General features: G+C 45.3%; 1 protein-coding gene across 3 annotated transcripts; it reads left to right on the top strand.

The window, feature by feature from the left end:
* The first annotated feature begins 213 nt into the window (after positions 1 to 213).
* LOC138921730 (nuclear RNA export factor 3-like) lies at positions 214 to 11210 on the top strand. 3 transcript variants are annotated; one of them, XM_070256839.1, is made up of 21 exons: positions 214 to 349; positions 3783 to 3957; positions 4179 to 4332; positions 4963 to 5046; positions 5153 to 5257; positions 5382 to 5447; positions 5583 to 5652; positions 5810 to 5898; positions 6015 to 6122; positions 6286 to 6395; positions 7604 to 7640; positions 8006 to 8074; positions 8159 to 8214; positions 8355 to 8462; positions 8581 to 8639; positions 8744 to 8859; positions 8955 to 8997; positions 9591 to 9663; positions 10175 to 10357; positions 10746 to 10806; positions 10918 to 11210. In XM_070256839.1, the coding sequence occupies exons 3-21, from the start codon at positions 4249 to 4251 to the stop codon at positions 10969 to 10971; spliced, it is 1575 nt and encodes a 524-aa protein (XP_070112940.1). In that variant the 5' UTR covers positions 214 to 349; positions 3783 to 3957; positions 4179 to 4248; the 3' UTR covers positions 10972 to 11210. The 3 variants fall into 3 exon arrangements, with proteins under 3 accessions (XP_070112940.1, XP_070112938.1, XP_070112939.1); XM_070256837.1 differs by lacking the exon at positions 214 to 349 and adding an exon at positions 974 to 1265 and having other exon boundaries at positions 5153 to 5281; XM_070256838.1 differs by lacking the exon at positions 214 to 349 and adding an exon at positions 974 to 1265.
* The last annotated feature ends 12737 nt before the right edge of the window (positions 11211 to 23947 follow it).

Below are 23947 nucleotides of genomic sequence, written 5' to 3' on the forward strand. Positions count from 1 at the left end.
CCATGTTATAAAAATGTTCACATGATACGGTTTTATAAAAACTTTAAAAATTCAACTTTGGCTTGACAGTTTCTGTGCGTATGTGTGTGCATTTCTGTTTTAAACTTCCCTCACCCCATATGTTCACATGTCGTTCTTCTATACCTCTCTCAGAGGCTGGCCTTCCTCTCTCAGGGCACAGAGATCCAGGAAGGGATTGTTGATAATGAGTGGAAAATTCCAGAAAGTAGTGGAAAATTCCAGGAAGTTCTTGCTGATGCACTGGCATACAGGCTGTTGCCTCCTTCCCTCTTCTTTGCAGAACTTTCTCTGGACTTTCAGAGCTGCAGTGCTGGCTCCGACCACTAAGGTGCATCTGTTTACATTCCCTATATGTTTTTAAAATGAAAAATATAATTCTTCTACTTTTATTACAGTGACCCGCCAAACCCTTGTTCTTTTCTTTATATTTTCCAGGTCTGTGTTTTTCCTTTGTTTTGGTATTATCTCTCTCTGGGATGGGCTGGAGGTAATTCCAGCAAAGTGACTATTTTCAGAACATTCTGTTACTTTGCCCTAACTTAAGAAAATGCCATATATTGCAGCAAGAAATTAGTAAAGCTAGGCATGGAGAGGTCATCGCCACTCCATGGAGGTCTATTTCAGTCTCTGTTTTTCCGGGTAGCATCTGAATGACTCCAGACAAGCTGCAGCACCTCATTAAACCTCAGCAACCTTGGAAAGCTGGTGATTCTGACTTCAGAGTTCCCCTGGGAAGAACACATGAAAGAATAGATGCAATGTAGCAAGTACAGAGCCTGGCCTGAGCTGGCACTCAGAGTGCTCTGGGTTTGCAGAGTGAAGGAACACAATGCAATGCAGCTGACACAGAGACTAGCACACAGAGTTCCCTGAGTTTGTAGCTCCAAGTACCTGGATCCCAGGCCTCCTGACTCCAGTTGGCCTCCTCTGCAGGGGTGGCGCAGTTGGAAACAATTTCCTGGGAGGTACGCTGGTAGCAAACTCAGGGGGCAGTAGCTCTAGGAGGTTAAGTTTCGTCTGGCCTCCAGGGCTCTCTTCTCTCTGCCTCTGAGGAAGAGACTTCCTGTAAGGACTCCATCTTGTTTGTGTGGCCCTGACCAAAGAGGTTTGGGGCACGTTCTCGCCTTCTTCGGAAGCCGTCCCTGATCTTCCCCAAACGTCCAGCTCCAGACACCACAGATTCTCTTCACAAGCAGCTTGTGAGGACATTGGTGACAAGTCTCAGGCTTCAGGCCACACCATGGGTGAGTTGGTCAGCATGAGGCCTTGGCCTCAGAACCCCACAGGGCAGGAGGGGTTCTGGGTCCCCTTCCCTCCCTCAAGCCACAGGACACTCAGCCGACCCCCCTTTAGAGGAGGGGTGGTGAGGGCCCAGGCTGACTATTTTCCAGTCTCCTGAGGAAATGGGCCAAGTGGCCCCTGACACACCTATCCTGCTTCTACACAGAAAACCTCCCCTCTTATGGAAGTGGTCATGGCTGAGGTAAAATTTTTTCCCTGGTTGAGGGCCATGTGGTCATCTCAGGTCCATGATTTGGAGCCTGGGGAGAGTTACCTAGATGGAGGTGGGGGTGTGGGTTGGTGTAAATTAACATTCTTTGGATTCATGCTAGAGGTGGGGGAGGGCCACCCTTACTCTTGAATCTTGTATCAACTATTCAAGGTAGATTGTATTACCCGCCATGGAAGTTTCCTGGAGGCTTGCTTTATGGCCCAGCATATGACTTATTCTAGAACGTCCCATGTGTAGTTATGTGCATTGCTCTATGTCAATTAAGTAAAATTGTTAATTTACTTTAATCACATTTTAAATCTTCTCCATCTCGCTGAATTTTTGTCCGTCCTTTTAGATGTCACTCAGTGAGGTGTATTAAAATTTCCCATTGTGACCATGGATTTAACCATTTCTCCATTTCCTTGTGTCAGTTTTTGCTTTCCATATTTTGGCTGTATGTTAAGACGTGTGTGCAAATTTTGAATTTTTTGTTAATATCTTCTTATAGCATTGAACCTTTCATTATAAGGAAATTTCCCTCTTTTCTCTAGTATTGTTTTCTGTTTAAAGAAGTCGGGGCCTGCCAGGTGTGCAGTGGTTAAGTTCGTGCATTCAGCTTGGGCAGCCATGGGTTTGCCGGTTCAGATCCCAGGAGCGGTCCTACGCACCGCTTTTCAAGTCATGCTGTGGCAGGCATCCTACATATAAAGTAGAGGACGATGGGCACGGATGTTAGTTCAGGACTAGTCTTCCTCAGCAAGAAGAGGAGGATCGGCAGCAGATGATAGGTCAGGGCTAGTCTTCCTAACATTTAAAAAAAACAAAAAAAAGAAGTGTACTTTTTCTTTTGCTAATACGGTTATACCAGCTTTCAGTAAGTTAGTGTGGAAATGGTATACATTTTGCCAATTGTTTTACTTTCCAATGTTTTAGATTGTTAAATTTTGTATATGTCTTTTGTAAGGAGCATTTGATGGAAGGCTGAGTGTGACAATATCTGTTTTTCAGTTTTGAATATTTAGTATGAAACTTTTAATGTAAATATAGATACAATTTGGTTTATATACACCGTATTATGTACATTTACTTTTGCCTGTTCTAAGTTCCTTTCTCTTCTGCTTTCTTTTGAAATCTATTAAGCTATCTCATTTTGCTAGATAGTTAAACATTTTTTTGCCCTTCTTGTCAGGTTTGCCTTTAAGATTACAATGTACATTTTAGACTTTTCACAGTCTATTGCAAATTAGATCTTTCAAGGTCCTCAGATAATGAAGGGACCTTGCAACACTTTGATTCCATTTACCTGCTCCCAATTTATTGTCATGCATTTTAACTCTATGCATATTTAAACCTCCAAAAGAACTTATTATCATTGTGCTATATAGCCAATACTTATTTAGATTTGCCTACATATTCACAAATGTCATTAGTCTTTCTTTCCTGCACCTGTGTGCCTCCATCTGGGACCATATTTCTTCTACCTGAAGAAGAACCTTTAATATTTCTTTTAGTTTGAGTTTTCTCATCACAAATTTTCCCAGTTTTTGCTACATTAACATCATTATAAAAGGCATATCTTTTCTTTTGGAATGTTTTTCCTTAAAGTGTACTTTTTCTCCTATCCATATTGTTTGACTTGATGTCTTCTTACTTTTGGAAACTTCTCAACCAAGATCTCTTCAGAGACGACTTCTCCACTATTCCCTCTCATTCTTTCCGGGACTCAGACTAACCATGTGTTAGATATGTTCACTATGTCTCCTTTAATTCTCTCCCTCTCTCTTTTCGTATTCTCCATATTCTGTTTCTCCAGGCTTCATTCCAGATATTTTCATCAGACTTCTCTCTCATTTCTTTAATCCTTCCTCCTGGCAGGGAACTCACCTTTGACCCTGGAACCATAACACCAAACTTTCAGGGTCGATTTTACTATCACCCTAGAGCAGAAGAGGGAAGTGAGAGTTAGAGATGATAAACAACGTGTCCCGGGTCACCTAGCCTGAAACGGGCAGAGCAGGGACTAACATCACAATTAAACCCTAGTCCCAAACCCTTTCCTCTGTGCTTATTTTCTTCTTGGCTGTGAATGCTCCCCACCTCTCGTCTTCCAGGAAGCGGAACCACAGTGAAATCTTTCAACCTTTTGAGCCCTGTGATGCACTTCTTTTTAGATTAGAGAAGTCAGTGACATTCCTTCATTAGCCATGATATTTCTCCAGGACTTTTTCTGGTATTGGAACTAATGATGTGTTGTTCTCAATTTCAGGGCACAATAACCAACCTAACTTCCTACAAAGAAGGGCAAGATGCTGGGGTATTTACCGAAGGAGATATAGTAATTGGTCTGAAGAAGTCAGTTCTGGCATTCATCCTTCATCTCACCAGCAGCAAGATGAGGATCCAGGAAAAAGTGATGCTCCTGTGGACACTGGAATAAGATAGTAAGTGACCAGTCAGCATGGCTGAAATGTACCAGCCAGTGGAATCCGTAACCCTGTATTCAATATGTCACTTTTCTCTCCAGTCTGGAAGAGTGAGGAACGACAGGATCAGGTTAAGGGTTGAGCAAACTTTATTGTAGCCCTGGTATAAGTGGGGCAAACGTGTATAGGAGACGTCCTGAGTATACAGGGACTGCTTCTTTCTCTCCACTTTTCCACAGTGCTCCCTATGCCATTCCACCCTGTCATCGGAGAGGCACTTTTCAGAAACAAGACCAAACCCACGTTAACATGGAGAGAGAGCAAAAGCCTCCAGAGAGAAGAACGGAGGGGAACAAGCAGGATGAGACCTCAGGGAGCTGGTTCAAGATCATGGTGAGTGTCCTAGCAAAGTGGACTTAATATTTAGGAGAAGATGAACAGAGGACGTTATGTTGGACTGGTGTAGGGATGCTAGGTACTCTTCTGAGGCAGAGGAGTTGGTCATCTGTCATTTTATTACCTAGAGTTAACATCCTAGTCATATAAAGGCAGACTCAGAGCAGCAGCAAAAAAGGAACAGACTGACTGTAGGGAGAATGGGAGAGGAGAATGGGAGAGGTTATCTAAAAGCCAAGGAGGAAACTACTGCCAAGGAGATGGAGCAACTCCACCCAGCAAGGCTCATTTGGCTCAAGCTAGTGTGGGAGAGGGTTGAATCTCGGGTTCTTGTCAGAGGGGCAGGCCAGGTCTGCCTTAGGTAGGATCTCTTGGAATTTTATAAAAGAGAGTACATGTTAAACATCTTAAGTTGATTATTTGAAGAAAAGTATTTGAATGGAAAAAAGGGTATTTAGGAAATCCATGTCCGGTACAAAAGTTATAAATAATGGATATTGTTCTATCTTAAGAAATTATTTTAAAGCCTGAAAAACAGGACTGAAAGGAAGATATGGGGGGGGGGGTCTTATCTTAACCTTAGATTCCATTATGTCAATTTCCTCTCTCATCTTCTCTCACTCCTAGGTTCCATTTGGCATAAAATATGATGAGAAGTGGCTGCTCAGTTTGATTCAGAAGCAATGCAGTGTCCCCTTCACCCCAGTCGAAGTAAGAGGACAGAGAGGTGGAGAAGTAGAAACAAGGCAGCTTGAGGGTCCAGATGGGCAGGGCCTTCTGGTCTCATATTCTGTTTCTCTTGTCACTCTCCCCATAGTTTCACTATGAGAAAATGCAGGCCCAGTTCTTCGTTGAGAATGCCAACATTGCCTTTGCATTGAAGAATATCAACGGCAAGATTTGGGATAAGAATAATGAAAGGGTGTGTGTCAAAGACATGACCAGGGTTAGCGAGGGGCGAGGGGGCAGGACAGCGGCAAGGTCTTGCTTGATCCCAAGGCTCAGATTTCCTGGTGCTTACCCAGCCCCTCTTGTGCTCTTTGCAGATATCTATCTTTGTCAGCCCCTCTGATGCACCCTGCTCTGTGCAGAAGGAGCTGAAGTCAGAAAAGGTGAAGCAGATAAAGTTAGTGCAGACTCAAACGAGTTGTGCACTCACATGCAGACCCACCTCTTCCACCCCCGCCTACTACCTCCCTTCACCACCTCAGACTCAGAGCCACTAAATCCCATCTCTAACTCTGCAGCTGACCATGCACAAACTATATGATGTCTCCCGGCAGTCTCTTGACATCCACAAACTCCGCTTTGACCCTGGTAGGCTCCAGCAGTAATTCTAGGGAGGGTGAGGGCAGAGGGGTCCAATTGTTGGGAAGGAGACTTAGGGATGGAAACCTGGGGAGGGGTTGGTGCCGGGGCTGTACCAGCTGGGCCCCTCTCAGCCTTCTCATTTCCTCCTCTCGGCCTCTTTGAGCCTTGGTGACCCTTGGTGTGGAAATGGTACCGAATCCTGGAAATGACATGGCTGCCTCCCTGCAGATCCATGGAGAGAACATGCCCAAGGTGAGGACTTGGGCCCACTGCTGGGATTGATGGTGAATGGGGAGAGTTCAGGTAGAAGAGGCAGATTCGTCTCAGATATCCCTGGTTGAGGTCCTCACTCTCTTTCCTCATCATAGCTTTTGCCCTGGAACCTGAGCAACACGAAACCCTGCCAGCTGGCTGGCCTGTCCACCACTATGCAGAATGCCTCCAACATCAAGAACTTGAACCTCCCCAGCAACGAGGTGAGGTTCAGTACCCAGATCCTTCTTTAAAGGGAAGGTGGGAGGGCTCATGGGGTGGTGGCAAGAGGCCGGAAGTGGATTTGTTAGCAAACATAGGAACTGGGGTGCAGGGTCATCCTGGCTCTCTTCCTCTGGTCCACGTTGTTCCTCCTCATAATCACAGGTGAAGGCTGCAGGGAAGTTGGACAAGGGCCAAGGGCTGGAGCCAGAAGAGATGAGCGCAGACAGAAACTCCCTGTGCACCACCTTCCCAGATAAGTCAACCAACATAAGGTCAGTTGTACCCTCTGTTGCCTCCTGGGAGCCTGAGCTACCGCTGACAGTGACTGTTTGCAGGAGGCAGCAGTCCTGGTCTTCTGGGTGGACCACAGGCCCTGCCATTTCTTTTCTGTGCCCCTCACCTGTGCTTAGAGGACAGGCCTCTCAAGGGCACAGCCCCTCCCTCCCTCCACAAGTTACATCATCCTGCTTGGACCTTCAGAGTATCCCTGGGTCACCCAAGATGGGTGTGATTCCTCAGACAAGGACTCGACTAAGACAGGCACCAGTGCACAGGGGCCATCAGGAGAGAAGGTGGTCATAGAGGGGGCCACAGACCCTCAGCCTCGTGCTGAGCTGGGGCCTGACTATTTATTCTTTCTGGGGAAGGTCTCGCCCCCGGGGCTGCTCCATTTCCCATTCGCAGTTCAGACTGAGCTCACACAGGTGACAAAGTGTCAACCAACATCCACTGCCCTCCCAGCCCAACAAGTGCACCTTTTCCATTCCGACCTCGGGTCCAGGGCCAGCCACGGCAGATGAAGGAAAGGGCTGCAGCAGGGGAGCCATCACCCCTTTCTTCTCTCTTCTTCCCTGACCCCCACCACCAGGGCAGAGTTTTTTTCTCTTCCCTTTGCTTTGCTTTGCTTTCTCTCTCTCCCTTGTCTCTACTCCCCTGTGTCTCTCTCATCTCTTTCCTCCTAACTTCACTCTGTCCTCATCCCCACCTGTTCCCTCCCTGCCTCCTAAGCCCAGCCCCACTCACCTCCTTGCTCCAGCATCATGGGCCATCCCTGGTGGTGTCCTGGTCCTGGCAGAATGCTGGACCCCCAGTGAGGTAGCAGAGCCCTGGGCTCCCACCCCATTCCCTCTCCGCTCTGGAGCCCTCAGTGAGATGTTGGAGAAAGGAAGGTGGGCAGGGAGGGGAAGGAAGCCCCGGACCTGGGAGCCAAATTCTATGTTGTGCATGGGAAAGCAGTCAGAGCAGTCTAGGTGAGAGCCACCCAGGGGGAAGGGGTGGGGGGAAGGAGAGAGGGAGGGAGAGCAAGCAAGCCCTCTTCCTATGGGTCAGTCCATGGGGGAGGAGCCCAGGGCCCTGGAGGGCTGCAACACGGATTGAAGGTGGGACACCCTGGGCTGTGTCTCTGATGTAAATCTGCTTGCTTTCATGAGGAAAGACACCTCCACAGTTTCACTTTTCTGTTTTGTCTTGATTTTGGCAGCTCCATCCTGGAATTGTTCCCCAAGTTGTTAAGCTTGGTAATTGTATTCCTTGATCATTGACTCCTCTAACTGACACTGACACTGCCCACAAACTGCTCCCAACCCCTTTAGGTCTTCCCCAAGTTACAGTTTTCAACCTGAGCCTTAAACCTCATGGTGGGAGGGTGGTGGTACACACCTATGTGGGCACCCGACAAAGGCTCTCAGTCTTATTCAACAACATTCTCCAAGGCTTCAGGGACCCCTTGATGATGATCCCAAATGTAACCTTGCCCATGGAACTTCCAGGGCCCTTTCACACCTGACCCCTGACCCTCACCCCCTGCTGGACCCATCCTTTTCCCAGATGATCCAGCACCAGCTGCTGGTCTGCACTGCTGACTTGCTCTTCCCTTCCCCAGGATAGCCAGGAGTCACGCCCACCAACTAACTTTGGTATTGAAGCCCACAAGAGGCTACCAACCTGCAAGGTGAGGTGGGAGGACCAAGCAGAGATTTATGCGGTGCATGAGGAGGGGTATCAGCTGTGGTCCTGAAAACTGTTGTAATTTCAGGGAAGCTTCTTTGAATCTGATGCGCTGAAGAGTCTGGTTCTGCAATTCCTGCGGCAGTAAGTACTCCTGGGAATCTGAGGAAGGGGACGGCTGGGCCGGGGGATGCCGCCTAAGCTCAGGTCTGCTTCTTGGGTCTTTGAAGTCTCATTTGGAGCCCAGGTCACACATGCAGCTTGTCCCTTCTGTTCCCCCACAGATATTACCTGACCTATGACTCTGGAGACCGACAGGGTCTTCTCGGTGCTTACCTTGACAAGGCCTGCTTTTCCCTGAGCATCCCTTTCAACCCCGAGGACCCAGCCCCGTGAGTATCACAGCTCAGACTCTGTTCCTGGGCCCTGTGGCTCCCCAGCAGACACAGGCCAGCTCCTGGAAATACCCAGTGGACAGACCACCACCTCCTGTTCCTCTTTCTCTCCCAGAAGCAGCTTGTGCGAGTACGTCAAGGATAACAGGAATATAAAGAAGCTCAAGGACCCCCGTGCGTGTGGGAAGATTGGGCAGGGAAAAGGGTCATGGAGGGATTTTTCAAGGCCCAGGGTGTGGCAGCCCCTGACCTTCGCTCTCCTCCGCCCACGCCCACAGACCTGCGGCTTCAGCTGTTGAAGAGTACAAAACATGACATCGTGCGCTCTCTCTGTGTGTTGCCCACAACTCAGCATGACTTCAGCTCCTTCGTGGTGGACCAGTGGCTCCAGACGGTGAGCACCTGCTTCCTCCCTCAGGCAGGCCCAGAAAGCTGCAGGTGGGTAGGAGGCTTAGGTGGTGACTGAGCCCCTGGGCTCTTCCCTTTCAGGAAAGGGTGCTGTGCTTCTCTGTCAAGGGGGTGTTCAAGGAAGGTGAGTGTATGTGGAGTCTCCACTAGAGGCCCCACTGCTCCCTCCCCCTGGCTGTGCTCCCCCTCAAAACTCTCCCAGCTTCCCTGATCCCTTCCCCTCTCTTCCTACTCCCTCTGTGTTCTTCCTACTCCCTCTGTGTTCTTCAGTCCCCACTCTGCCTCCAAACCGTCCTGGTCTGACCTGTGTCCATGCCTGTCTGCCCCGCACAGCTCAGGCACAGGGACACAGGCTGTGGAGTTTGATGTCTCATCCCAGATCCTTACTCTATGAACTTGTGCTGGTTACTTAACCTCTATGTTTCCTCACTTGCACAATGGGGCTAATAATACCCACCTCTTGGGTAGCTGTGAAAAATGAATCGAGTGAACTTCTAAAGTGGTTGTCACAGAGCCTGACACATAGTAGAGTCCCTGTCATGGGGAGCAGATTGCTCCTATTGTTGCCCGCTCCATTCCTGACACCCTGACTCCCAGTGAACAACTGTCCCCTTCAGCATGACTATCAAGTCAGATCCTGACTAGGTAATGCCGTGTGAGCATGTAAAGCATGTGCGACTCTTCGGGGGTATTTTTGTTTGTCGTTTGTCTTTAAAGTGGTAGGAAAGTCTCAGAGTTCTGTTCGTGCCTTCACACGGACCTTCATCATTGTCCCTGCCAGCAATTCCAGGTGAGTGCCGTGTTGTGAGTGGGAACACCCAGCCCAGCCTGGGCTCAGTGGGTGGGAATGTGGTGGTGTTGACCTCGGGGTTTTCTCAGTATTGTGGAAAGCCACCAGTTAGATCCGAGGAGCAGCCTAGCCTAGTGGGTAAGAGCATGGGCTCTGGAGTCAGATCACTGGGTTCTCTTCCTGGCCCCAACACTCCCTAGCTGTGTGACCTTGGTTAAATCACATGACCTCTCTGTGACTCAATGTCTTCCTACTGTTCAGGGTAAATGCAGGTGTAAAATCATCTCTGGTTTGGGGACAAACCTGTAAATATAGTGAAGCTGGTAAATAATCTCTCCAAAGGTGGGCTCTGTGGCAGGGACAGAGGTACCAGCTAAGGAATTTGGGGGGGCAGGCCCAGTATGGGGCTCTGGAAGGAATCTGGTTGCTGAGTGGCAGTGGGAGCAGGATCATTGTTGGGGGTGTAGGGTTCTCCATCCATCAGTTGTCTGGGGGCCGCCTTTTCCTCCAGTCTGTGCATCCTGAATGACCAGCTGTTTGTGAGGGACGCCAACCCCAAGGAGACTCACAGTGGGCTCTTCATCCCAGTTCCCACACCCGCCTCCAGCTCTGTGCCCACCCTCTCCCAGGAGCAACAGGAAATGGTGCAGGCTTTCTCCACCCAGTCTGGCATGAACCTGCAGTGGTCTCAGAAGTGAGTGCTGGGTTTGCACAGGATAGGAGGGAGCTGGGAGGAGTGGAGGCGTGAATAATGGGAGCTTGCAGGTAATTTGTTTTGCTTTTTTATTTCACTCATTATCACCTTCAACATTTCCCTCTCAGTACATATGAGCTACCTGGTTGCTTTTGAACAGGTGTGCATTCCTGTTATGGATTTCATTGACTTCGTTTTCTTATTGGCAGACATTTGGGTACCAGGAGTTTTTCCCATGACACACTGTGCCACAGGACTCATTCTGCTGCATATGATGCAGTAAACGTGGCCACGTGTTTCCGTTGTGTAGGTTAGGAAATAGCACTGTGCGGTCAGAGTGTCTCCACTTTGGTCCTAATGGATGGCACCTGTCCTTCCTCCGCCACAGGTGCCTTCATGATAGCCACTGGGACTACACCAAAGCCGCACAGGTTCTCGCTCTGCTCAAGGTGAGGTCTGGGAATTCGGGCCAAGTGAGTGGAGGCCAGGTGGCCTGGGAATGAGACTCGGGGCTCCTGGGCTCTACTGATCTCCCAACTCCCTCCCTTCACTTCCTCCAGGCCCAGTGCAAGATCCCAGAGGAGGCCCTCACACAGACTGATCCAGGATCCTGAGAGCACAGCCCTGACAAGAAGCCCTTGGGTGTTATCATCTTCATCCTCATCACTTTGGTTGTGTTTTTCCTTTACTATGAGTATATCCCTGGGACTGAGCTTGGAGATCTGCTTGGGGCTGGGAAGCCAATGTTTAATGGACACTCATTCACCCAAAGGGGCAGTTGTTCTGTGTATTTTTCATACCCAGGATCCCTGATTCCTCTGATAATAAAGAACAATGTTGCATGTTGTGTAAATTCCCTGATAAATCCATTCCAGGACAGCATCATTAGCACTGGTCTTCAGAGAAGGAAAGGGAAGTCAGAGAGGGTCAGAAACTCATGGGGAACCGTGGGGTAGAGATGGAATTTCTGGACCCCCCTCCAGAGCCCAGGCAGTGTGTGCTCCCCAGTGCTGTGTGTCTGCCGAGGTGAAGGATGCTTTGTAACCCTGACAAACCCGGGGATGCCTTTCTGTGTCCCTAGAGTACTAGTCAAAGATTTTTAGGCAGCGAAAAGAATTACTTTCATAGCCATACAAATTTATTCAAATTCAAAAACAATTCATTTTCGGAAAACCCGCATAATATGACTGACATTGTCTTAATACCCTTTACATATAAAGAAATCAGTAGAGAGAAGGGAAACTAATATTAACCTAGAATTGTTATTAAAAGCAAAAGGGGGTCCAGCCCAGTTGTGCAGCGGTTAAGTTTAAGTTTGCACGCTCTGCTTTGACGGCCCAGAGTTAGCCAGTTTGGATCCCAGATGCGGACATGGCACCACTTGGCAAGCCATGCTGTGGTAGGCGTCCCACAAATAAAGTAGAGGAAGATGGGCACGGATGTTAGCTCAGGGCCAGTCTTCCTCAGCAAAAAGAGGAGGATTGGCAGCAGATGTTAGCTCGGGGCTAATCTTCCTCAAAAAAGCAAAAAACAAAACAAAACAAAAACAAAAGCAATCGGAATGCCCAAGAAATCTATGAAAAGCTATTCAACCATAATAATCCATAAAATCACAACTGCAAACATTGACATAAGGTACTGAATGACAAAAGAAAGCTGAAGGTTGCTATCTTGAGGAAAATACATTGTGTGTGTGTGTTTGTGTGTGCGTCTATTGATATACTGTGTATAGGAAATGTAGGGCAGCCCTGACGGCCTAGTGGTTAAGTTTGGTGTGCTCCACCTCAGCAGCCTGGGTTCGGTTCCTGGATGTGGACCTACACCACTTGTCTGTCAGTGGCCATGCTGTGGCAACGGCTTACATATAAAAAGAGGAAGATTGGCAACAGATGTTCGCTCAGGGAAAATCTTCCTCAGCAAAAATGGAGATGTATAAAGTCATTACTTAACAAAAGTACAATGTGGCAGGTGAAACGTGGAGACCGCATACCTCTGAGAGGCAGGCATTTCCTTCCTTACCTCAGTGTCCCCCCTCCTTGGTGTGAAGAACAACTTTTGGAGACTGGGAAAGATAAAGAATCATTTGTGTGAAAAATGGCCTTCAGGGTAAGTTCTGGAAGCATCCACAGGAGGACCTTTCTGGATACTCAGGAGCAAAGGGAGAGGAGATGGGCTTAGATGGAAGGGCAGTCCTTGCATCCCTCAAGGATGAAGGACCTGATGAGGACATAGCCCTTCAGCTCGACACCCCCAGGACAGCCCCCAGGTTGCTGCTGTCTGCAGCTGAGAACCAGGAGTGCTCTTCGGTAAGTACCTTCCCAGGGTCATGAGAGGACCGGCACAGGGCCTGACACCCAGAGTGAGCTCAGTGCTTCTCTGCTTACTTCACCCCTAGTCTCTGTCTTCACTTCCTGTGTTCCCCACCCTTGGCCGGGTTCATCCCTAACTTTGTACTATCTGGCAATGTAATCCCCACTCCTTTCAGTCACATTCACACTTTGACTAGGTGGTAGGAATAATAATGCTACTAATAAAACTGAAATCAACAACGACAAAAATAAGAGATACCAACAATTATAGTGCACATAGGACATAAATTACTTGCTCGAGATCAAGCAACCAGCAGGTAATGGTTCCCAGCATCAAATCTAGGTCCTTCTGACCAAAAAGCCCCCGTCTCCAACCCCAGTTTATGCATTGAGTGCTCCTCTGTGTTAGGACGAATCCCAGCACAGGGGAAGGGACTCACCAAGGTCCTGTGGTCAGGCGATAGGTCCAGAACTGGACACATGTTTGATGACTTCCATCTTCTGTCTAGCTGACCTGGTCCTATTCTTTGCTGTCCTGTTATATTTCTTCTTCAATAAAAAATTGTTTCATTCTTCTCAAACTAGAGGGAAAATAAGGAGATAGGAAAGCATGAGGAAAAAAGAAAGTGATGACATGGGACCAAAGTTCACTTCTTGCTGCTACATTGCCAGATGATGTTTCACATATTCTATTTTATGAGACAGAGGAGGCAGAGTGGGCTGGGAGTCATACATATCAAAGTCCTATCACATGCCAGACATTCTCTCAGGTTTTCTCCTTTTCTTCTTAGAAAAGCTCTGTGAAGAAGGCACCCTTAGTTCCATTTTACAGATGACCAACCTCAGACTCAGAGAGGCATATGAATTTTCCAATCTAATAACTACCCATTGCCCTCTGCACAGGTCAACCAGCAGCCTCCCATTTAGCTGATGGACCGCCAAGGCTTAAGGACTGATAGTGAGAAACTACCTTGATGTGGAGCTGAGCTGTGGCATGCCCCCATTGGGCATGAAGATGATGGTGGGGATGAAATCCTGCCCTGTGGGCCAAGAGGCCTGGGCGTGAGGCCCACATGGACTGGCTGATTCCTGAGGTGTTGAACTGGACTCTGGAAGCTGCACAAGCTCTTGCCATTGGGAAAGGGAACCTGAATGGTAGGATATTAACATGTACAACTACTATATAAACGGTCTTTCACAGTTCATCTCATTTAATCCTACCAGGTCTATCCAAGACCAATAATTATCAACAATCAGGAAACAGAAGACAAAAGTTAAGTAACATGATCTAGGAAACGACCTTATAAATTACTGCTCCAGGATTCATAATCTGGAGTCACACAAAGGATTAAGCTTTCCCCACTTTGTCCTCTGAGCTGACATTCAACATCATTGAAGGCATTCTTATTCAGTTGTTCTGTTTAAAACAATGTGCTAAAGTACTTTTAAAATACAGGCATGCATCGCTTAACAATGGGACGCATTCTGAGAAATGCATTGTTGGGGGGGTTTCGTCGTTGTGCAAACATCATAGCATGTATTTACACAAACCTAGATGCTATAGCCTACTACATATAAAGGCTCTGTGGTACTAATCTTATGGGATCACCGTCTTATATGCATTCAGTTGTTGACCAGAAAGTCTTTATGTAGCACATAACTGTACTAAAAATCATTATAAAGGATCAAATACCATCTGCACAGAAAACATTAAAAGGTGTGTGAAAAGCTGGGAGAAATTATTTTCAACCGATATTCAGGCATAGGTTTATATCTTCCGTATACAAAATAATCTTAAACAATAGAGAGAGGTCAATGGTATGAAGAAAGAATGAACACAGAAAGGAATATAGATCCCCAATAAACACATGAATACATACGAAACCAAATAAACAAATACAAAATAAATCATATTAAGTGACACATGGATGTTATAATGTATAAAGGAGAATATGCCCCAGTTCTGCAAAAGAATATATATATATCAACATGGGTGTATAAGTATGTGTGTGATTAAATATGTTAGTGCATTGAATACAGAGAAAAATCTGGGAAACAGGCACCAACATGTTAACAGAGACTACCTTCGTGTTATGGTGGGCAAAAGGCAGGGACAGATAGGAGCGACAAAATCATTTCAGCTTTGAAATATACCTTTCTATACGTTTCCTTCTGTTAAACAAAGAGAAGAACTAATTGGTAATCTAACAAAATATGGAGATAAAGTTTTATGAAACAGGTATATCAGCAACCAAGTCACAAAATAATAGTGTAGAAATACATTTATTGGCTTAGAAACATGCTCATGTTCTGTAATATAAAAATATAGCACATAAGCAGGTTTCTTTGATAAAAATTCACTGTGCGTGCATTGCCAGAGATAGAGGATATTTTTATTTTATAAATTTGCATTTCTATAGTGTTTTAAATACGGAAACATTGAATAGAATGTTGAAAATCAAATAATTGTGAAGTGATTACAGCTATGATGCTCATATACTCACTTCTTCAGGGGCAGATCAAAACAATTCCTTGGATAGTTTTCTGTATGTGTGTATGTTTGTGTATGTTTCTTTGTCTCAACCTTGTTCACACTAATTATTCATACACTTAAGTCCTTAGTTCAGTTTGGTGCTGGATGTTCAGTCCCAGGGCTTGCAGATCCCAGGATGAGTATGACTATAGAAGCACTGCTGCCCGTATGTGGAAAAGTCTAGAAATCTTGGCCTATAGGATGGACTCTTTTCACCTCACTCCCTCACCAACACCACAACCCTTTCCATCCCCTATCCTTTGCCAAGCCTCCCAGTGGAGACTTTCACATCTGCAGTTCTGACTCTGGTCATCGGGGGCATCATTCTCCATTTTCCACAGGACCCTCCCCACCCTCCCACATTCCCCCCACCCTGCCACACCCCCACCTCCTCCAGCCCCCCCAACCCCCGCCCCACACCCTGCACCTCAACGTAAAGGCATACTTTTTAGAAACAGAGTCAAAATGTTTCTTCAAAGCATGTTACAAAACACGTAGATTGTGATCTCAATTCGATTCGAAAAATTCATATGTGTATAAAAAGATTGAAAGGACGATGCATAGCTTTGTTTCCTGTTTGTGCCTACATCTACATCTAATTAATTTATTAAACAGATATTGAGTGCCTACTGTGTGCCAGACACTATACATCTAATCCCACATCTGCATCCCAACCTTCCCTGTCTGATCTCCAGACCCGCATAACTGGAAATGCACACAGGAAGCTACATGGAGGTTAATGCCCACCCCATGGGGTATGACCTCAGACTCCATTCCAAGCAAGATTAGTTCAAGCTTGACCCTGAGTCCTAGAAACCAGTATTGAAACAGGAAATGATGCAGTTGAGTGGAGAGAGGTTTTAATTTGGGAAACTGTGGCACCTTGAAACTCACACCTCTGTCGTCTTGCATAGGACTAACCGGCTACTAACTTCTCCTGATGGACCTCAATCTCAGAGAGCGAAGGACAAGGCAAACAGTGAGTGTTGGTTTCAGTCTTGCTTCGTCTCGTGGGCTCAAGCCAGAGGTTTCACTTTCTCCTTAGTACTTTGCTCAGTCAGAGTTGTATATTTTGGAATTGGTTTTGTGTCTGCCTTATCCTTGGGAGAGTTGTCCCATCCCTTTAGTCATCTGACAGGTCCATCTGAGGTGACACAAAGTTTCTGCTTCATGTAAGACTTTCTCTACCAGTTAAGGGGGCCTGGACTCAGATCCACAGGAGACAGAAAAGAGTAGAGACCAAGTTCTCAAAGACAAGCACGGGGCCAAGACTCTGATCTGAACATCTAATTCTCCTGACTTAGTGAAATGGTTTTCCCAGATTTCTCACATGATGGTCACCTCCCCTCAGGGTGCCTCTTACATCTGACACTCTAATATGAGCCCTTTCTCTCTCTCTTGTCCACAAAAGTACACTCACAGTGAAATTCCTGTATAAGCTAGTAGTGGAGAACATTTTCCTAATATGACTTCAAATCCAGAAGCTATAAGGGGAAACAGTGATACACTTGATTTCATTAAAAATTGCATGGCAAGCAAAAGCCCATCAGCAAAGTAATATGAAAAGTTACAAATTGGGAAGAATTCTTACAACTTATATCACAGACAAAGGTTATATACTTTGTCGTGAAGAGATTATGAAAAAGCAAAGGCAAAATACAACATCCTGAGGGAGAAAGGGCACTAGGCACAAACAGGTATTTCGCTGAAAAGTGTTCCTCAAGCAGATAAAAAATGCTACACTTAACTCTTGACAAAAGATGCAAAGGAAAAAAAAGGAGATGCCTCTTCTCATCAATTACATAGTCTGTGAGGAAATAGGCAACACACGCATTGCTGGTGTCAACGTAACATGGTACAACCCCTATCCAGGGGATTGGATACTATCTTGTAAAATTACTAGGGTATTTACCCTTGGAACCAGCAATTTCTCTTCTAAGGATCTATCCCAAAGAAACAATGGAAAAAGACAAAAAGGTGTAGGCACAAGGCCATTTCCGACAGAACAATTCATAACACCAGAAGGTTAGACATAAGACAGATGTCCACCAATAGGGGCTGGTTGAATAGGCTACAGTCCATCTACGTCCTGGAGTCCCACGCTGCTATAAAAAGCAGCAGCGACCCCCTCACTATACGGCTATGGTGTGATCTCCAGGATATATCATTAAATGAAAACAGCCAGGTGCAGAAAAATGTGTAGAGCTGCTGCTGTCCTAGATGGGAGCCACTAGTCGCAAGTAGCTATGTCAATTTAATTGAATTAAAATCAAATGAAATAAAAACTCAGTTAGTGGTGGTAGCTACAGCTTAAGTGCTCAATGTTTAATTCCTGAAAAAACCATCCAGGTACCTAGTGACGACCACGTTCGACAGCACAGCAACAGAACTTTTCCTTCTCTGCAGAAATTTCTATTGGACGGTGCTGGTGTCGAGCATGCCACCTTTTACCTATGAAAGAGGGAGAAAACTATTATACATATTACATTTATTATATATTTTACAAACTGGAAGGTAAAAACAAAAGAGGAGGCAAATGATTACCTATAACGGGGACAGAGGAGCATCACCAGGTGGCAGCTGCTGATATATATTCTCTTAAAAACATAACACAGATTTGCTGCCTCTGTGCACTGAAAAGGGCAAGAAACAATGACCAGCCCAGTAGCAATGAGCACCCTACTCTCCAGACAGAGTCTTCTGAAAACAGTTCCCACTAAAAGCATAGAAAGACAACTTCTGTAATGAAGAAAAGATCCACAATTCAACAGATTCAATTCTAATCACGCCTGTCGAGCTGAAGGCACCATAACTATTTTCCTTTAGTGATTAATTTTTATGTGGATGATCTACAGAATTGTCCCTGGGACATTTTTCCATATCCTTCGACTGGAAGACTCTCTACTGTTCAGATGAAGATTGTTAAGATGAAAAATCCCCACACTTACCTATAGATTCAATACAATCCCAATCAAAATTGTAGTGGGCTTTTTGCTTTTGAAATTGGTAACTGAATCTGAAATTCATGCGCAGGTGCAAAAACACCTAGACTATGAAAAGCAACCTTGAAAAAGAACAAAGCTGGAGGATGAACACTTCCTGATTTCAAGACTCAGTATAAAAGTTCTGTATTCAAGGCAGTGTGGTACTGGCATCAAGCTAGACAAGCAGATCAAAGGGACAGAATAAAGGGTCTATAAATAGAACCACATGGATGTGGAAAACTTACTTTTGTAGAAGGTGCAAAAGCAACGCAGTGGGGAAAAGACAGTCTTTTCAACAATTGGTGCTGGGACAAGTGGCTATTCACATGCACCGATAGAAACTGTGATCCATATATTGCACCATCTACCAAAGTCTACTCCAAATCGATCGTAGACCTAAACATAAAACCTAAAGCTGTAAAAACATAATAGAAAACACAAGAGAGAAAGACATAGGAGAAAATCCTTGTGCCCTTGGCTTAGGCGAAGATTTATTAGATTCTACACCAAAACCACAACCCATAAGTAAACTCACTGATAAATTGGACCTTCTCAAAATTAAAAACTTCTACTCTTCCACAGCCACTGTTGAGAGGATGAAGAGACAAGGCACTGATCGGAAGGAAAATATCTGCAAATCGTATATCAGATAAAGGACCTGCATCCAAAATAGAGAAAATCTCTCAACAGTCAATAACAGATACTCCAATAAATAAATGGGTAAAATATTTGAACAAACGCTTCATCCAAGAAATTATACAAATGGGAAATAGGCATGTGAAAAGATGATCAACATCCTTGGTCAATAAGGAAATGTAAATTAAAACTACAATGAGATAACACTGTACCTCCCAAGAGAATGGCCCAAATTAAAAATGCTGACCATACTAAGCATTGGCAATCTTCTGGAGGATGGAACCCTCATATATTGCTGGTGGGAATGAAAAATCGTACCACCATTTTGGAACCAGTTTGGCAGTTTCTTACAATATTATTCTTACACCTGCCATATGATCCAGCCATTGAACACCTAAGTATTTACCCTACAGAAAGAAAGCATGTGTCCCTTTGAAGACTTATACACAAATGTTCATACCAGTTTTATTTAATAGAGCTTCCAGTTGGAAACAACCCACACGTCCATCACCAGGTGAATGGATAAAATAAATTGTGATATAATCATATACTGGAATACTACTCAGCAGTAAAAGAGACATGCAACAAATGGATTAATCTAGAAATAATTAGGCTGAATGAAAGAAGCCAGAAAAAAGAATATATTCTGTACAACTCCATTTATACAAAATTATAAAAAATGAAATTAGTTAATAGTGACAGAAGTCCAGTGGTTGCCTGGCAACAGGGAAAGGTCCAGGAGAGGGAGCTGGAGGCTGGAGGCAGGTGGGTGGGGATATTACAAAGGGGCACAAGGAAGCTCTTTGGGGTGATGGATGCGTTCATTATCTAGACTAATGTTGGTTTCACTATGTACACGTGTCAAAACTTGTTAAAGTATATACTTTAAATGTGTGCAGTGTATTGTATGTCAACCATACATCAATAAAGCACTTGAAATATATTTTAATTTTTCTAAGTCCTTAATAAAATTAAATTAAGCAGGAGAGCAATTCTCATTAAAATTCTACTGTTACATTAATAGACCCATACTATGTCTTACCATATTGGTCCACACTAAATATGACCAAAATAGAAATCATCATTTACAACGAGGTATATCGAAATACTTGGTGAAAGTGGATGCACATGTCCTTCTAGAACTAAAAATATTTTTTCTTGGAAAATCATCATAAAGATAGTTTAGAATATCTAGTTATTTTAGGGAACATGACTGAATATCATAATAATAGGGTTTTCTCTGGAGTAATTATTATTTTTGAAAATACTGAATTCTCGTAACTGACATTTTTAACTAACATTTGGAAACTTTCTGGCATTTAAAAAATTTCAGGACTGGCCCCGACGCCGTGTGGTTAAGTTCACACGCTCTGCTTCTGTTGCCCAGAATTTCGCCAGTTCAGATCCTGGGCGCGGACACGGCACTGCTCATCAAGCCATGCTGAGGCCGTGTCCCACATGGCACAACCAGAAGGACCTACAACTAGAATATACAACTATGTACTGGGGGGCTTTGGGGAGAAGAAGAAGAAAAAAAGCAGATGGGCAAGAGATGTTAGCTCAGGTGCCAATCTTTAAAAAAAATTCATTATACAATGCATAAAAACATGGGAAGCAGGGAAGAATCCATGTTACAATCACAAATTGCTAGAAAAACCATCTACTCAGCTGTATATTTCAACACTTACCTGAGAGAGTCACGAGAATCACTGATTATAGAGTCAGAAAAACATATGTAAATTTATTGCACGTGCATATTAAACATCAAGTTCCTTCTTCACGCTACAGAATTCATTGCTTTTGCGCAAATAAAGCATCTCTAAGAAGGGCCTCAAGGGCTACTGCAAAGCATGTGGCTGCTGATGGACTGAAATTCCACTTATTACACCTCTTCTCCCATGATGGGATCAAAGTACCTTCTCGCCTCTGAGGCGCCTTTGTGAACCTCACAGGAACTATTCCACAGCATGCTTTTGTTCAGATCCAGGAACTCACTCGGGCTGGGCCTCGTAGCCAAGCAGGGATGTGAAGTGTCGAGGTCTCCTGAGGACGGCTGTCCTTGAATCTGGAGCAGATGGTTCAGCAGTCATGAGGACACAGCTCCTCAGAAGCCGCCGCCTTCAGATGCCTGATAGGAGCTCGGCCAGTGGCATGAAGAGCTGCACAGGGAGAGACAGATCCAGCAATCACTATGCTTTCCTGGAGTAACAGTGTGCCCTGCACCATGCTAGGCACTGGGATAGTGACAAGGACACTGATACGATTGGGAACCCACACATAAACCCATATGCAGACTATAGCCAAAACTATAACAAAATCAAGGACCAGCAAATTACTCTCTTTCCAGTGATTATAGACCACGGAAAAAGAGGAAAAGTACACTCAAAACACACGTTTTGGATATTCATTTCTACTCTAAAAAGTCCCCCAAACAATAGCCATTTATCTTGTCTCAGGTTCTGTGGGTTGACTGGGCTCGGCTGGGTGTTTTTCTGCTCCACGTGGTGTCTGTCACCTGGGGCTGCAGTTCTCTGCAGGCACCTCTCAGCTGGGACATCCAAGAGAGCTCACTCACATGGATGATTAGTGCTGGTTGTTGCCTGGCGCTGCTCACCAAGCACCTTGATTCTCCTCCACAGAGCCCTTCTTGTGTAGAGTTGCCAGACAAAATCAGGACACCCAGTTAAATTTGAATTCCAGAGAACCAACCAATAATTTTTAGTGGTAGTATGTCACATGCAATGTGCCTTTATTTGAAATGGAAATTCAACTTGGTCTCCTTTATTTTATTTGCTAAATCTTGACAACCTGGGGGAGGAGACTGTGAATCTGTAAGTTTAACAACCATCTGAAATGACAACCCCAATGGGGCAAGTCTGAGGAAAATGAGAAGATCAGATTGGCAATAAAGACAAAACTGGCAATACCGCGCCTTGGTCGGATGAAGGGGAAATGGACGCTGGCATACACATTGGTGTCAAATGGGCATATCCATTTTCCGGGGCCCATATTATTATGGCTTAATAACTGGAATGGTCTTTGATACAGATGTCCTACTTCCACCCACAGGGGAATTTCAGAAGCGGGTTTAGACAATGATACCGAGGTGATTCTTGCCTGCCATCCAGTTAGGGGACCTGGCTATGGGGGCAGGTCAGGAGCCATGTAAGTGTCTTGCTCCAGAGAGGATATGCAGCTAACACTTACGGAGCAGATGGGTAGCCAACCCCAGTGGAACATTCTTCATGTTAGTGGCTGGATTTATTCCGCAAGACAACCCTGCTGATGAGGGATCACTATCCTCTCTTCATGGATGTATGTGACTCCAAAGTTCATGCTCCTGAGCACAGAGTCAGATAGCAAAGAGTTTGCTCCCTATGTCCACTACTAGAGGCGGGGGTGGGACCTGACATCCTGCGCACCATTAGATACTAGTGGCAGAGCTTTAGCAAAGGTATCAGGACAACTAAGGTGCTTAATCTCGGTTCTCCCTGTGTTTACCTCCCTGCACCAGGGAGCCAGGCCTGGTGCCCGTTCCTCTTGCCTCCAGTTAGGTTTATGAGGGGGCTGGAAGCAGAGGCTCTCTGAAGCCCGGGTTTCCTCCGTCCTTGGTAAACACTTAAACTTACAGTAAAGGTTGGGCTGTCTGTACCTGGTAGCGAGGGGAGGGCTTCCGAGGACACAGAGAAGGAGAGAAAGGGAGATTTCTTCCACGGAGAAATGAGGTCAGAGATCTGTATGTCCCTACAGGAGTAGAGATCCAGCACTGCTCCATATCAGTGCTTGTGGTGGTTCTGTGGATGGTCCATCGAGGCTGGGCAACCAGCAGTGAGACAGATTTTCCCATTTGGATCAAGGTGTCAGGGGGCCTGAAGACACTGAGTCAGCTGTGTTAACGGTCAGCTCAACCCTAAGCAATGTGGACAGATGAGTGATGACGGCAGAGGCCTTGACTGGCTGCATCAGGAGGACAAGCTCCCACAAATGGGACTGCTTTGTCACAGAGCATTAGCATTTAACATTTTAAATACTTACTGTCTAGTTGACTTTACAGTCTTTTTGTTAGTGTAAAGCTCAAAGAATTACAAGACAAGAGCACCTGTTTCTGCAGATCTGAGTACATAATGGGTTTTAATTTGGCAGTATTTGCTAATCTGATATCCTGGTACTATAACGTCAGATTATTCTTCGTTTTTCCCTGTAAATGGCATATTTCATATTTGTGCCCCAGAATAAATCCTGGAATAATTCCAGAGTTTGAAAAGGAAACCTGATCAGCAACTATGTGTTTATGCTGCATCTTCTTTAAGTGGAAAACTGGGGCTATGAGAACTCCATACACTGCTGGGGGACAATTAATTGGCACAACTGACTTACAGAGACATTTGGAAGCATCTATGGGAGAAGAATGTGAGGTCCCCATCATCTGCTGCACTCTTAGGTCTGCCATGCAGAGAATCTTGAGCACCTGTGCCCCAGGAAATGTCTGCAAGAATGGTCACAGCAGCATGGTAGTCCTATCAAAACAGCCCTACGGTCACCTTGTCAGGGAAGTTGCAGCAAAGCTATTTTCGGAGGGAAAAATGTTGCACACGGACACTTACTCCATGATCTTACATATATTTTTATAGATGAAAGATGCAAATAATTATGTATGTGCATTATTCTCTCACAACAACTCTGTGAGGATGGCACCAAAATTCCTATGTGACAGATGGCAAACTCAGACTCACTGATGGAAAATCAATCTTCCAGAGTCATCGATTAAGAAGCAGGAATGGTATTCTACTTCTTCCCCTCCCCCAAAGGACGCTCAGCTGTCTTCTTGATAGAAAATGACCTTCTAGAACTTGAAAACTTGTCGTTTTACAGATTTCTAGTATTGTGCCCATGTGTGTATCACTCCCTGGCCTCTCTCTTTGAAGAAGCTGATGGTACAGATAAATCTCGAGCATGGTCCTGTAGGGGGTTGTGGGTAATGTCGGAGTTGAGGGCCTGTGATTCCTGCCTCCTCTTTATCTGCACTTTCTCTTCATTTGGGGGTTCAATGGGAGACTGCTTTTCTGATATCAATCTAGAAGATAAATAAGGAGACATAACATGATGAGGAATTATAGCAAATGGATTG

Source organism: Equus caballus, chromosome X (assembly GCF_041296265.1).
Source record: "Equus caballus isolate H_3958 breed thoroughbred chromosome X, TB-T2T, whole genome shotgun sequence".
NCBI classification, from domain to species: domain Eukaryota; kingdom Metazoa; phylum Chordata; class Mammalia; order Perissodactyla; family Equidae; genus Equus; species Equus caballus.

Bases quoted from the DNA above. Each gene is read 5' to 3' on its own strand.
- LOC138921730 (XM_070256837.1), top strand. The intron at 5,448-5,582 runs GTGAAGCAGATA...CTAACTCTGCAG, and splicing joins AGGAGCTGAAGTCAGAAAAG to CTGACCATGCACAAACTATA. The intron at 8,640-8,743 runs GTGCGTGTGGGA...CCACGCCCACAG, and splicing joins AAAGAAGCTCAAGGACCCCC to ACCTGCGGCTTCAGCTGTTG.